Source organism: Necator americanus, chromosome II (genome assembly GCF_031761385.1).
Source record: "Necator americanus strain Aroian chromosome II, whole genome shotgun sequence".
Taxonomy (NCBI): domain Eukaryota; kingdom Metazoa; phylum Nematoda; class Chromadorea; order Rhabditida; family Ancylostomatidae; genus Necator; species Necator americanus.
The window spans coordinates 9,731,736-9,744,553 of NC_087372.1; the positions used below are offsets into that span (position 1 = coordinate 9,731,736).

Genomic DNA, 12,818 nt, shown 5'->3' on the forward strand with positions numbered 1-12,818 from the left:
TTCATATATTTATTTACAACTTATTTTTTTATATACATTGTTTGTGATATTATTAACTTCTGTTCCCACCACCGTATGTGCATTTATTAGCACGAATATATGAAGAAATACGGAATTAATGCAAATGAACGAAGAAGAAAGGTGAGATGCTGGAAATCGCAGATGATTGAAATTTTTGTAGGTAGACGGATGGAAAAATAGTCTTTGATAGGTAACTAGAAAAACAAGGGACTCTTTAAATATTTGAACAAAAAATTGCAATTGGCTTCATCTTTACAGTGTCTGAAGAAGGTGAAATCGCTGAAAGTTTGGAAAGATCAACGTACGACACCAAAATAAAGTCAACAGATCAAATAAAAGATAACGTTGAAGGTTTAAAGGTACATAAAGTTTCTGGCGTTAATCAATCCGCTTGGGATACGCCACCACGTTCACTTCAATTCAGAATCGTTTGAGGTTTTCGAATGTTTAACTAGCCTATACAATGACTTGCCGGGGCCAGCTGATGTGTCAAGTCAGTGTTTTTATCCTCCCAGACAAGACTGGTACCAATTTATCGAGGGATGAATGGCTTGGTGAGCACTATAGCGGATTCGAACCTCGATCGAGCAGCGGAACCTCTGCGCTACACCGCCTCAACAAATCAGATGTAAAACTATATTCTTATATGCACATATATGTTCCTTTCCTAATTTTTATGTTTGTTGAAAGATTTTCGTTTTATTCTATATATTTTAAACATTAGTGATTTCGCTTTTCGTTGGATTGGATGTTGCATGAGTTATAGCTTATTTTTGCCGGTACAAAAACTATTTATTTATTTTGTTATTAATTACTATTTGTTTATTTCTTTTGTTTCTTATATAAAGATTATCATAAATTGTATAAGTCGGAGTCATACTGATACAGAACTGTACAGTCATACAGAACTGATCCATGTCCGTTGTATGGCTTTTTCTGGCTTTCACTAGGTATATACTGTATTTGTTTTGTATTTTTCCTTCCCATATCCTTTAGGGGCATCAACAAATAAATAATATTAAAGAGGAATCATTTCAATAAAGGGGAAAATGATTGTGAGATAAATGACAAATCTCCTTCTCGATTGTAAATAGTTCAAAGGTTTCCATAAATACCATGTTCACTAATGATAACGAAAAAGTATATAAAGGTAAGACCAGGAGCTCACAGATGTGGTCGAATATAAAGGGGACAATCCTAAGATTGGAGTAGGTAACACGACAATGGATCGTTTTTCTGGATCTTTTTCTGAATCTTCAGATTTCCACTCACATATGTTTGACGCGTATCCGCCACGAAAAGGACTGCGCCAAGCTCCACTGACGATAAGTTTGCCGATTTTTCCTTTAGTGTTTTGACATAGACAAATGTGTTTCCTTATTTTTTTTGGTGTACCATTCATGTATGTGAATAAATAAATAAATAAATAAATAAATAAATAAATAAATAAATAAATAAATAGATAAATAAGAATTTGTGGTGACAGAATCACCTTATACAAGCAAACACACAAACAAGTTGAAAACTGAACAAATAGCTCGTCATGTATGTACGTCATTGAGAAGTCGGTGCAGAAATTAATGGAATTCCTCACAGTATCTCCCCTCTTAACATCAAAATTTTCAAACTTTATACGAAATAGAAGATAAGTTAACACTCAAGTTGTTTATCGTTATTTCCGTTGTGACGTTATTCTTCACTGTTTTTTAAATCTTAGTGGACATGAGCAATATGCAGCATCTATACCAGGTGAACCAGGTCGGCCTTGAGATCCTTGTAGTCCTGAAAAATAACCAAGATTTCGCAGGAAAAAAAGACAGAAATGAGTAGATTTAATGTTCCCAGCCGGCTACGGACCATTGTAAGCTCAAAAAGCCTAATTTAAGTACTCGAATAAGTTGTATTAGAGCAAGGTTAAAGTAGATCAACAAATTTCACTCCTATCCATTTAGAGTTTGGAAAATTTTTCGCTCAACTATCAACTATCGGATCGTGGTGACCTCAACGCAATTATTTTGTAGCTCGATCGATCAAGAAACGATAACAACCGGATGTTTTCCCAGAAAAAAGATGTGCTACACTCTCGAGGTCATCGCTGAAAGTTCAGTTTCTCGGCGCTTTTTTTATCCTTTGGTTCAATGTTGCCATATTTTCTTGTAGTTCCATAAGAGTGCCTCGCCAAGAGTTCAACTCTTTCAATGAAAGAAGCGTTTCTTTTTTGAAGAAGATTTTAAATGATCTGTTACCGAGATTGTTCGAGATTTTGCAAGAGATTTCCAAGTACTTTTTTGTGGATTTCGTGGATTTTGTGACTGTAGGGGAACATTTACAGATACTTTCTCGAGGCACCGTTTTTTGTCCACTTTTCACTTGCAGCCGGTCAGCTTTTCTAGTTCGTAAATCAAAATAATCTCGTCAAAAGACCCTCTACCTCAACTTGCACTAATTACCGTAATTTCCATTGAACACCAGGTTAACCCCGTTTGCCTTTTTTACTTCAGTCTAACGATAACGTCGTCTAACGATCGTAATTGCATGATCATCAAACAGTTGACCGGTTCGTATTTTCATGTGGAAGGAGAAAAAACGGTCAAAAATTGAAAATAGCCTTGTGAGGGAACCTTCTGAATTTTTCAAACCCCCAGAAAAAAAATCTGAATAACAAAACGATTTCTAATGGGTATTTATTTAGCCATTTTGATCGTGTTTTGGTTTGATCTTCAAAATTATTTGGAGATTCAATGATTTTTCAATAAAGAAGAAACTCACCCGGTTCGCCACGCTTTCCCCACATTCCCATTCTTCCGGGTTCACCAGGTGCACCCATCGGACCTGTTTGTCCAGGCTCACCCGGTTTACCCGGTTCACCTGGAAATCCAGGTTGACCGGGCTTCCCTGGCTCACCATGAAGTCCCTTTATGCCCATAATTCCATCTGTTCCGGGGATTCCAGGTGGTCCTTAAGAAGTGAGGATTAGAGGAACTGTTTGTAAGAGAAAATGGAAAGTGAACGACAAGAGAAAGAAATTCGGTAATGCAAAGGGCAGAGAGCGAAATTACTGAAAGTAAACAGGTGGAGATAATTAAGGACAGAACACAGGTAATTTTACTCATCTTTGCTTTTTTTTGCCACAAATTTCAGAGATAACAAAAGCAAACGATGAGGAAAATTTACAAAATGAAGATGAAAAATACAGGAAGTAAAAGGAGAAAATAATCGAGCCGTGTCTGCCCAAATCTGCTGAACAAAGCTGCAGTATCAGTAGATCATTAGTATACTAAAGATGAAAAGATCAATAAAGATACATTTCACATAAGCCGCGCCAACTTGGGAATTTTCGCGATTTTCTCAGGTAATTTCTAGTTACACTCAAGGAAAGTTTTTTTTCTGTGACAGAGCTACGTCAAGAGTGGATTTGATGGAAAACGTACAGCGCATTTACGTGAAGATTGCTTGGCATCTTTGCCTTTTAGTCATTCTAATACGTTTCATTCATTTCTGGATGCTTGCTGGAAAGTCACGAATATTTTCACGTTAAAGCGCGCGATAGCACCCGCGGAAGATACGGCACCTGTTTCCTACGGAATCCAACTGGGAGGGTGGTCTCCCGTTCCTGTGATGAGAACACTCAGCTCACTCGGACGTAAAGTGACGAGATTCAAAGAGGCAGAGGAACGGAAATTTGTTTCCAAGTAATCAAGGACGGGTTTTTAAGGGTTGAGAATTTCTTAAAATAGACAGAAAAGTTTGAAATTTCTAAGACCACAACATTTTAAAAGCAGAGGACCACGAAATTGAGGATGTTGGCAGTCCTGTTGCGCAGAATTGAGTTCAAACTGTAGGTTATGGAGTATGCGTATAATTTTCGGTCAGTTCCACCCCCTCCTTGCACCTCTCACTCGTCCTGGAAAACGGCGTGGGAACCGCCTTATAGTTTCTACGATGTACGTTAGAACGCTGCATCCTTGTAAAGGCTACGGGTCCCTCAGCAGGCTGTTGAGGAAACCTCACTGATCATCGACCCCTGTTTAAAAACTCTGTTTAAAAGAGTTTAGAAGGAGCATCCTTGTTTGGAGGAAAAGCGAAACAAAAAAGTATGGGCATTTTCCTTTTGCAACCGAGGAAAAGGCGTAAATAATGCAGTTCATTTGAACTTTAGCGGAATTACGAATACACATTTTTAGCTCATAGAGCTCAAAGGGAAGGTCGTACATTGCAGTTCGAAAATAATTCCAGAGAAAGTTTAGAAATAAATAAAGAAAGGAAACTTGGAATTAATCTTCAAAAAATCTCTGGAAACAAACTTGGGTCCTAGTTACTGATTTGAAGCTCAGATCTTAGTCACTGATTCGAAGTTTACTCTCCCAAAGATGTTGCTGTGGCGCAGCTCCTGACCGTAGTCAGGTATGACTCGTACGCCTCTTTAAGAGCGATTAGGGAGAATTAAGCGTTGCCCCTCTCACGCTCGTAATCCAGGGTACGACCTGTTCTCCTACAGAGACCTCAACATTGTCAGATTCGCGATATGGTGCCTTCAATGAACATAAAAGTCAGAAGCGCAGGTGTAGCGCAGTCTGTGAGAGTAGTTCTTTTCTCGAGTGTCGATGTTTCGAAGCTCGCGCAGAGCTAACCAGATCTTTCGTTCCTTCGGAGCCGATAAATTAGTATACACCGCAGACGCGTCTAGAAACCTCAAACGGTTCTCGGCTGAAATCAAACGCGTAGGCGCCTTCTAAAGAATTCATCAACGTAGTGCGTAGTCTCCCTTAAAGGCATCACTCTACGAATCTGAGGTGGTACGGATTTCAGGTGGAGCATTCGTATACGGTATAGTAGATTATGGAAAGGTGGTGATTCCGTCCATTTCTTCCTAATTGCTGTAAAACACAGCCCGGAAGATACGACTTCAGGCATTCTGGCGCACTATTTTCCACAGGGAGTTCGACTGGAGCGTCAGTCTTGTGCTGCGCCGCATCTTCCGGGCCGTTTTTTACGGCAATTAGGAAGAAATGGACGGAATCACCGCCCTCTCCATAATCTACTATCCCTTATAAGAATACTCCACCTGAAATCTACACCACCTCAAATTCGTGGGGTGATACCTTTATCCTTTCAAGATCAACAGCTCCTAGAGAAGTGCTTGTATGAGGAAACAGGGTTCCTTTATCAGGCTCCTTGATGTGGAGAACGTCTGAGGGAAGCAAGGGACTTATTCACTCATAGTTGACTTTAAACTCCGCCCATTTGCAAAGAAGAATTATTTTCATGAGGGTTAAATAGTAATAGTCACTCCGTTTCAATATTTTATCGAGTGGGAGACACGCCTAGGGGGCAGAATTGTTTGCTCACTTGCTTGATGCGGGTGGAAAATGCCGAAAAAGTTAAAGAGTAGGATGGAGGTACTGGAAAATGTGGGAAATAGTTTTTCTACTCGTAAATATAAATCGAAATTAGGATCAATTTTATTTTTTCATGGAGAGGTGAGGTTAATAATCAGCAGTGAATGAATGTGAATGTTTGAATGTTATAGAGAGGACACCAATTATCTAATCAAAATCAGTTCAATGTGCTAACAAACTGTGATGACATAAGCTCTGTTGAGTTACTGTAACTTTATACGGATGGGTTGTGCTCAGAGTGCAATTTAAAAGCTGTGTAATTATTTTCCCTTTATTCTAAATGGCTTTAACACTATTTATTGTTTTTATTACTAATGTAATGCAACTCAACACCTTCCTTAAGCTACTTCTGTGTACCAACCACACCAACAAAATATTCTCGTGATTTTCCGAAATTCTTCGTTTCTTTTGTTGTTTTTGTTAATTTTTAGATAGCTTTCTTATTCGTTCTTTTAGATAGAGGACATTTTGTACTTTAGACATTTATACTTTAGATACAGGTAGATATCGTAGTTTTGAGATAGATACTAGTCCAAATACTCACCAACACGGCCACTTTCACCGCTTATGCCAAGCTTTCCTGGTTCTCCTGGTGCACCAGGCGCTCCAGGTATCCCATCTCGTCCATCTTGTCCGGGATATCCAGGTATTCCCTTGAACGAAAAAAAAAAACATATTTATTGATAGTATCCGTCGTTACTACATTATCATTCAACAACCTCAATTACACCCAAATTCATCAGATACAAACCGGGACTCCTTGTTTTCCGGGCATTCCGGTTTCTCCTTTAGGTCCATAGGGACATATTCTGCAACCGTCTACTCTGCGATACAACTCTTCTGGTAGTATTCGTGCACTACCACGTGGTCCAGGTATTCCGACCGCACCTGGGATCCCGTCTGCACCGTCCTCACCTTGAAAACCACGACAGCTTTCAGAAATCAATCCATTGATCTTAAATTTCATTTCGTCCTATTTTTAATCTTTGTCAACCTGGCTTTCCTGGTGGTCCTGGTGGACAGGTATTACTGTATTCGCATTCACAATAGTTGTAGACTTGGCGAGTTTGACGAGGAGCTTCCAGTCTCAACTCAGTCCAGACTTTTGCCTCAAGTTCAGAGAATGAGTGCAACTCGGTGTTGAGAAGTTGACGAATTTCAGACATACGGTCCCACAAACGAGGAATAAAGCTGGAATAAATAAATCCTTATTACCATTCATCAGTCAATTTTTCATGGTTTGTCATTAAAATGTTTGTGACAACTGTCATATGATAGAATCGTCACAAAACAGATTAACTAACCTGTATAGAGCCGCCAACGATATCAGAGAAAGAACACAAGCACTTTGGAGTAAAGCTTGCTCACGCATCTGAATTGGCTATTTTGATTTTGAAAGTTGGCACAGAAGAAAAATTCTGTCGATAAGCTCGAGTACTCAAATATTCGAATATTTTAAGATCTGAATGGTAAGACGATCGCTACGTTACATATATACTCGAATTCGAACGTTTAAATGCTTATGTTTCTAAGCATTTAGCCAATGGAGTAAAAGAAAATTCGCAATTTTTCCCCAAATATTGGCACCTACGCTCTGATCGTGTTAGTAAATATTAGGAATAGTAATAAATAGTTGAATTCGAACATCTTCTAATCAGTAGGGATTCTCGAAAATTCAAAAATTCACCTCTTATAATACATTCTTGGTTTTGTTCTGAAGGCTGAAAAAGCAGAAAAAAAGGGTAAGGATTCGAGCAGATCAAAAAGTGTTGATTTAAGTATCATCTCAGCCTTTTCCGGATCTCCTACTTCCTATCTATTACTAATAAATTTCAAACAAACTGCACAGCGATACCAAATAAAATTTATTTCTTGTTTGGTTTGAAGGGAGTAACTTTTGCAATAATTATTGTACGGTAACAAGCTAATGTCATAAGCGTAAAAGGAAGCTGTGCAGTTTGTTTCCAAGAAAGGGAAAACAGTGCTGGAAAACATTTACGGTTAAAGTGCCATCGAAAGGAAGCATACTGTAACTTCTGGAGTCCGCAGTGCACCACGAGAACGTCAAGGAATAGCAGACAGAAATGTCGGACTAAGCACAAACTCCAGCAACAATCCTACTTTTTTGAATCCGCCACTTTAGATATCGTCTACAGCTGGAGAGAGACCGCTTGGATTAACCGAACGAGTAGCCGGAGACAAAGCGAACCGGCTCGCCATTCCCCTAAGTTCCAGCGATTTGGTCGGTCGGATGAGTGACGAGGGCGCGAATTGAGATTTATAGCTGAAGAAAACTCGCTACAGGTCATTCCGGAAAGAAAAAATTCAAACATAAGACAAAATCATAATAGTGATAACAATACTTTAGAAGTACTAAATGTTTTACGGAGTTTCTTCTGGTTGGAGACGTTATTGGAGTCCTTAAAGAAAAACTGTCATAAAATCATGTTCATTTTCTGGATGTGGTTCGGCTCTGCTGACATTCAGTGTTGACCACGTGAACTAATCCACATTTTATTCATTGCTGTTCATAACACAAAGCTACTAAGGTTAAGACGTATGGATCCAACCAATATTTGCTTATGCAAGAACTGTTGGAAAGTGATAACAGTCTTTCTCACCACATTATAGTCTTTGCCTTTGTAATCTACTGCACACATCCGGTGGTTTTTTTGCGGTTTGAGTCTGGAATCTTCCTCAAAGCAACTTGGACAAGGCGTTGTGATGCCCTCCACATAATGTGAACAAAACAAAAAACGAAGGTGTTTTTCTGCGATTAACGCATTTTTGCAGGATTTTTCATATCTATCCCGTAGTAGACGTCACACCTCAGCATTCAGCCGAGATAACAGAACTAGACCACGAGTTCAACTGGTTCCCATTGAGGGTCTTGCGGAGACCCATATAAGCTTACATTTACCAAAGCAGAGGTTGCAGTTAATTCCGATAAAAGATCGACGATGCTTCGTAGAGTTTGAGCCGAATATCCCAAAGATGACAAATGCACGTCGAAGTGGTGCTGAAACCACATTAAAGAGACACTGTTGCTCAACTGTTATTCGAATTACATCATCGACAACAAAGTTGACTAAGAAAGTCCCTCCTCTTACTCTAGTTTCCACTTCAAACGGTGAAGCTCATCCGGCCGGTGTTCGAACAGCAGCAGTTGTTCTTCGGTTCACGCTCCCATAAGGCGAGCAAACTTTCCTGGGATACCATCGACGCGAGGAACGTTGAAAAGAGGGGTTCTATGGGGAGAGTCGAAAGCAGCTTCGATGGAAACTATTATACATTGGCTGCAGGTGCTTCTGCCACACTTCGATCACTCTCGTGATGAGTAGATGAGTACATCATGTGTAACGAATACAAGTAGAACATTGCTACCATATGAGCGCAGGATTGTTTGTCGATCCGACAAAAATTCCGACGGACAATCAAATATGAAGCGTTCCTCAACCTCGTGTAATCGAACTAAAGAATGCGTAGCACAATAAGACGCTAACGACCATTAGATAGCACCGTAAATCCCACACGAAGCGTTTCGGACGCTGTTTGATTAAACGTGGAAGTCAACCTTCGAACAGAAAGACGGAGCAATATGATCAATAGGTTCGTAGTGAACAATGACGAGAAGCGTGTCAAGGCAGGAAGAAAGTGCAACTATCCTTCTGGATATGATTGGGGTTCTGCTTTTGTGTGACAAAGAAATGGACAGAACCCATCCCTCAGGGGTAATCGGATATGCTGATTTCGAATATGCAGTTTCAGCAACAACTTTCAGCAACGATCAGTTCCATCGATGATTTACGTATTCGCAGCAGATCTCGTATTCATGGGTTGCAGGATTCGTTAAAAACTTATTTTATTGCTAGGTTTGTTGCAGAACGTGTTTTCAAGCAGTCAGCGATATTACTGATGTTGACTCACTTTTGCTACACTGACAGTGGGAAAACGAGAGCTGTGGTTTCCTCACATACAATGATGACAATTTCTGCGTATGCAAAGAAACTTTCGAACTTTCTGTTGCAACCTGTAGACATCCTTAGGGTGATTTGGTGTTTGAGTATTTTGAAAGCATTGCTTTATCATATTAGCATCTGTGTCCAGAAAAAGGTTTGCATACACGAGTCTGATTGCTACCTGTGGTTTACGTAGCCCTGCTTATATTAAGTGCAATCGGTATCTTATATATACGTTCCGAGCAGGCGCGACCTATATATATTCGGGTCAAAACGGCATGAATCACGAGTGTAGTGACGGTGCATTTGCGTGGGTGGCCAAAGCGCCTCGAGAGAAGCCGCGTATGCAACTGCGTACGTGCTTCATGTCGTTTTGACCCTACTATAACTTGGATTTTTATATGGCGGAAGCTGCCCAGATAAAAGGATAAAGGACAATTGGAGCGATATTCCAAGCCTCGCAGGATTTGAAACAATGACGAGTGAACGAATTCCATGCGAGCTGTTGCTTCGAATCAAGAAAGTTGAGCAGACTTTTTGTATAGGACGACATGCTTCAGCGATGATGCTGGCAACCGCCGCTCATGCAATTGTACCAGTACACCGATTAAAGACATCACTCCACGAATCTGAGGTGGAACGGATTTCAGGTGGAGTATTCGTATACGGCATAGTAGATTATGGGGAGGAGAGTGATTCCGTCCATTTCTTCCTAATTGCCGTAAAAAACGGCTCGGAAGATATGGCATCGGTCGTTCTGGCGCACTTTTTTCTACAAGGAGTTCGACTGAAGCGCGCCAGCCTTGTGCGGCGGTGCATCCTCCGAGCCGTTTTTTTACGCCAATTAGCAAGGAATGAACGGAATCACCATCCTCTCCAAAATCTACTATCTTTTATAAGAATACTCCACCTGAAATCTGCACCACCTCAGATTCCTGGGGTGATGCCTTTAAATCAATTAAGTCGAAGTTCAGAAAGATAGAATTAGTAGCACGAAAAGTGGACGAAACAGGTGGGTCACGTTTAGTTTCTTATAATGGTGAGCAAGTAACTTATACTCTAGAATGTGGTAATAGCATGAACAATATGACTATTAGGTCATGTTTTCCTTACATGTGCAAAAATATCATGATGTGATATTCACAGGTAGTACACAAGCAAACTCTACGATGTGATATTCATTGAGTAAGATTCATTCCTTGCTATCTGTTGTTTCTGGTGAGTCACTGGAGTGGTGGCAGCTCATCTCGTTGGTTCGACTTTTGGCGGAGCTTGTTGGTGGTTGCTGGCGATGGCGATCTCGACACACCAGCACCTGATCTACAGCTGACTGAGAAAATTCTGCTGCATTTTCGATACGAACAGTATAAATAACTAAATATCAACATCTAAGAAAGACAACAGACTCCGTTCACAGTCAGATCATTGAAACTGTTGTGCTTTCTCCTGTTAGATAATGTAGAAAACTATAATGAATTTCGTTCACGTTCAGAATATATTTACTAATGGACAATGACGAAGCAGTCGGTGATCAGAGAAATGGCGCACGGCCTCAACAATCGCCAGCATTCGATTTGCCACTTACTCCTAATAATGAACCTTTAAAAAATGATGCGACACAACCCACAATACCTCTCAGGTAACTGATTTTGCTAAACATTTCCTTGATTTATGTAATTTTTAAAAAAGAATATTTGTCCAGGGAAGGAGATGATGTCGATCTACAGTCAGAACGAACAAATCTAAAAATTTCAAATGCATCAAAAAGTGAGCTAAGATAGAATGAATACTCACGAAAGTTATGTTATATATAGGTCTTATTTTAGTTAGAACAAGAGAGAAAACTAATGTACAACCACCAAGAAGAACAACAACAACAAGTTCGGATACAGGAAAAGAGGGAAAACAAGTCTGCTTTAAACCCGCGAACCACGCTGTTTTTCAGTTCAGCGAATGATTATCAGTGCATAACTGTTTCAGCCATGTTTCCTACGGACAGCGGCCGTGATCGTTATCGTCCTCAGCAACATATGTTTTGTGATAATCGTTGTCGCTGCACTTCATTTGAGCCGTACCGTCAATTTCATCGATTCGTTAACGCCCGGACAATGTACGTGACGTGAAGAATCGTTAGCTTATGTAAAATCTACGTGTTACCTTCGATGCAATAATATTTGTCCAAATGTTCGCATATCACAATATAAAGACTTACAGTTTTGTTTTGGAGAGTTATTGGAGCAACGTTAAGGTGTTTCCAGCACAATCCTAGCTAAACAGCATCCAGTTAAGTTGCGAATTTGATACTTAAAGGCATCACCCCACGAATCTGGAGTGGTACGGATTCCTGCCGGATAATACCTATACAGAGTCGTAGATTGTGGGAAAAAAGGGTGATTCCGTTAATCTCTCTCTGTATCAGTGTGACGGGACGAACACAGGAGGCTGTTTCTTTCGACGGCTTCTGTTGCAATGCGCGGGTGTAAATTGGGTCCCGGCGGAATTTCGACCATGCCACGAGATCATGCCTCGTCAGAGCAATTAGCGATGGTGCGTGTCCTAAAGAGATTCACTTTCGTTGGAATCTAAATAGCTTACTACTCTGCTTACCTACCGCTAATCATATGCTGCATCACCGGCTAGGATATAGTTCACTATCTGTTAAATTGTTCTGGAGAATCAGGCACAGTCACTGCAATTTTGTAACGTGAGGTGATCTCAATTTAGTAATCGTACCAGAAGCAAGAGAAATCCGCAAGTGAAGTATGAGATAAGGATGTATCTAATAGCTTCAAAGTACGTGCATAGAAATTTTTGTTAAAGCGGAACATTCCAGCTCTCAAAAGTAACTCAAAAGAATTATCCTTATCTTGTAACTCCCAGGCTTTTTTGTAGCCTACTTTATTTCTGGACAGAGGGACCTTCTGTATCTCTGACTTCTGGGAACTTATAGGAAGAAAAAAAGTCCACATTTGGTAAGATTTCTAGACTTTCTGAAGGTGATATAAAGACAAACTCACTCCCTTTCTTTATTAGAACACCATACAAAATCCCATGTACTTCTATCTAACACTATTATTCTTTGACTTTTTCGGTCATTTCGACAGCTCACACCACTCTTCTTTGCATATTTCCTTGTTTTCTGCGTCTCTGTGGCAGGAAGGACATCTATGGCGGTTGTCTGCGTCTTCATGAACGACTGGAGAGTGACTTCGTTGAGATATGTTCGCGTATTAGCCGGCATATCCACGTTATGTCACTGGGCACGTTATTTCTCAAAGGCATTCGCGGAGAATCCGCCGGGACCCTCTTTACCGTCCCCCGCAATGCGCAACCATTGCGCCCCGCCCTGCCTACGATTCGTCGAAAACCCCATTCGGACAAATTGCAGGCGGGGCAGGGCCCAATGGTAACAGAGGCCGTCGTAAGAAACGGCCCCCGG

The 12,818-nt window shown here is 40.4% G+C and overlaps 3 protein-coding genes across 3 annotated transcripts; 1 reads left to right on the forward strand and 2 right to left on the reverse strand.

Moving 5' to 3' along the window:
* Nucleotides 1-1,717: 1,717 nt before the first annotated feature.
* RB195_017312 (uncharacterized protein) lies at nucleotides 1,718-6,792 on the reverse strand (the record flags this gene model as incomplete). Its single annotated transcript, XM_064184253.1, has 6 exons — nucleotides 1,718-1,803; nucleotides 2,791-2,979; nucleotides 5,965-6,073; nucleotides 6,172-6,335; nucleotides 6,415-6,611; nucleotides 6,725-6,792. The coding sequence occupies 6 exons, from the start codon at nucleotides 6,790-6,792 to the stop codon at nucleotides 1,718-1,720; spliced, it is 813 nt and encodes a 270-aa protein (XP_064040134.1).
* Nucleotides 6,793-10,884: 4,092 nt separating this feature from the next.
* RB195_017313 (uncharacterized protein) lies at nucleotides 10,885-11,497 on the forward strand (the record flags this gene model as incomplete). The annotated part of the gene is made up of 4 exons (XM_064184254.1): nucleotides 10,885-11,018; nucleotides 11,082-11,146; nucleotides 11,206-11,288; nucleotides 11,360-11,497. 4 exons carry the CDS (start codon nucleotides 10,885-10,887, stop codon nucleotides 11,495-11,497), a joined length of 420 nt encoding a protein of 139 aa, XP_064040135.1.
* Nucleotides 11,498-11,663: 166 nt separating this feature from the next.
* RB195_017314 (uncharacterized protein) lies at nucleotides 11,664-12,000 on the reverse strand (the record flags this gene model as incomplete). Its single annotated transcript, XM_064184255.1, has 2 exons — nucleotides 11,664-11,935; nucleotides 11,991-12,000. The coding sequence occupies 2 exons, from the start codon at nucleotides 11,998-12,000 to the stop codon at nucleotides 11,664-11,666; spliced, it is 282 nt and encodes a 93-aa protein (XP_064040136.1).
* Nucleotides 12,001-12,818: the final 818 nt, after the last annotated feature.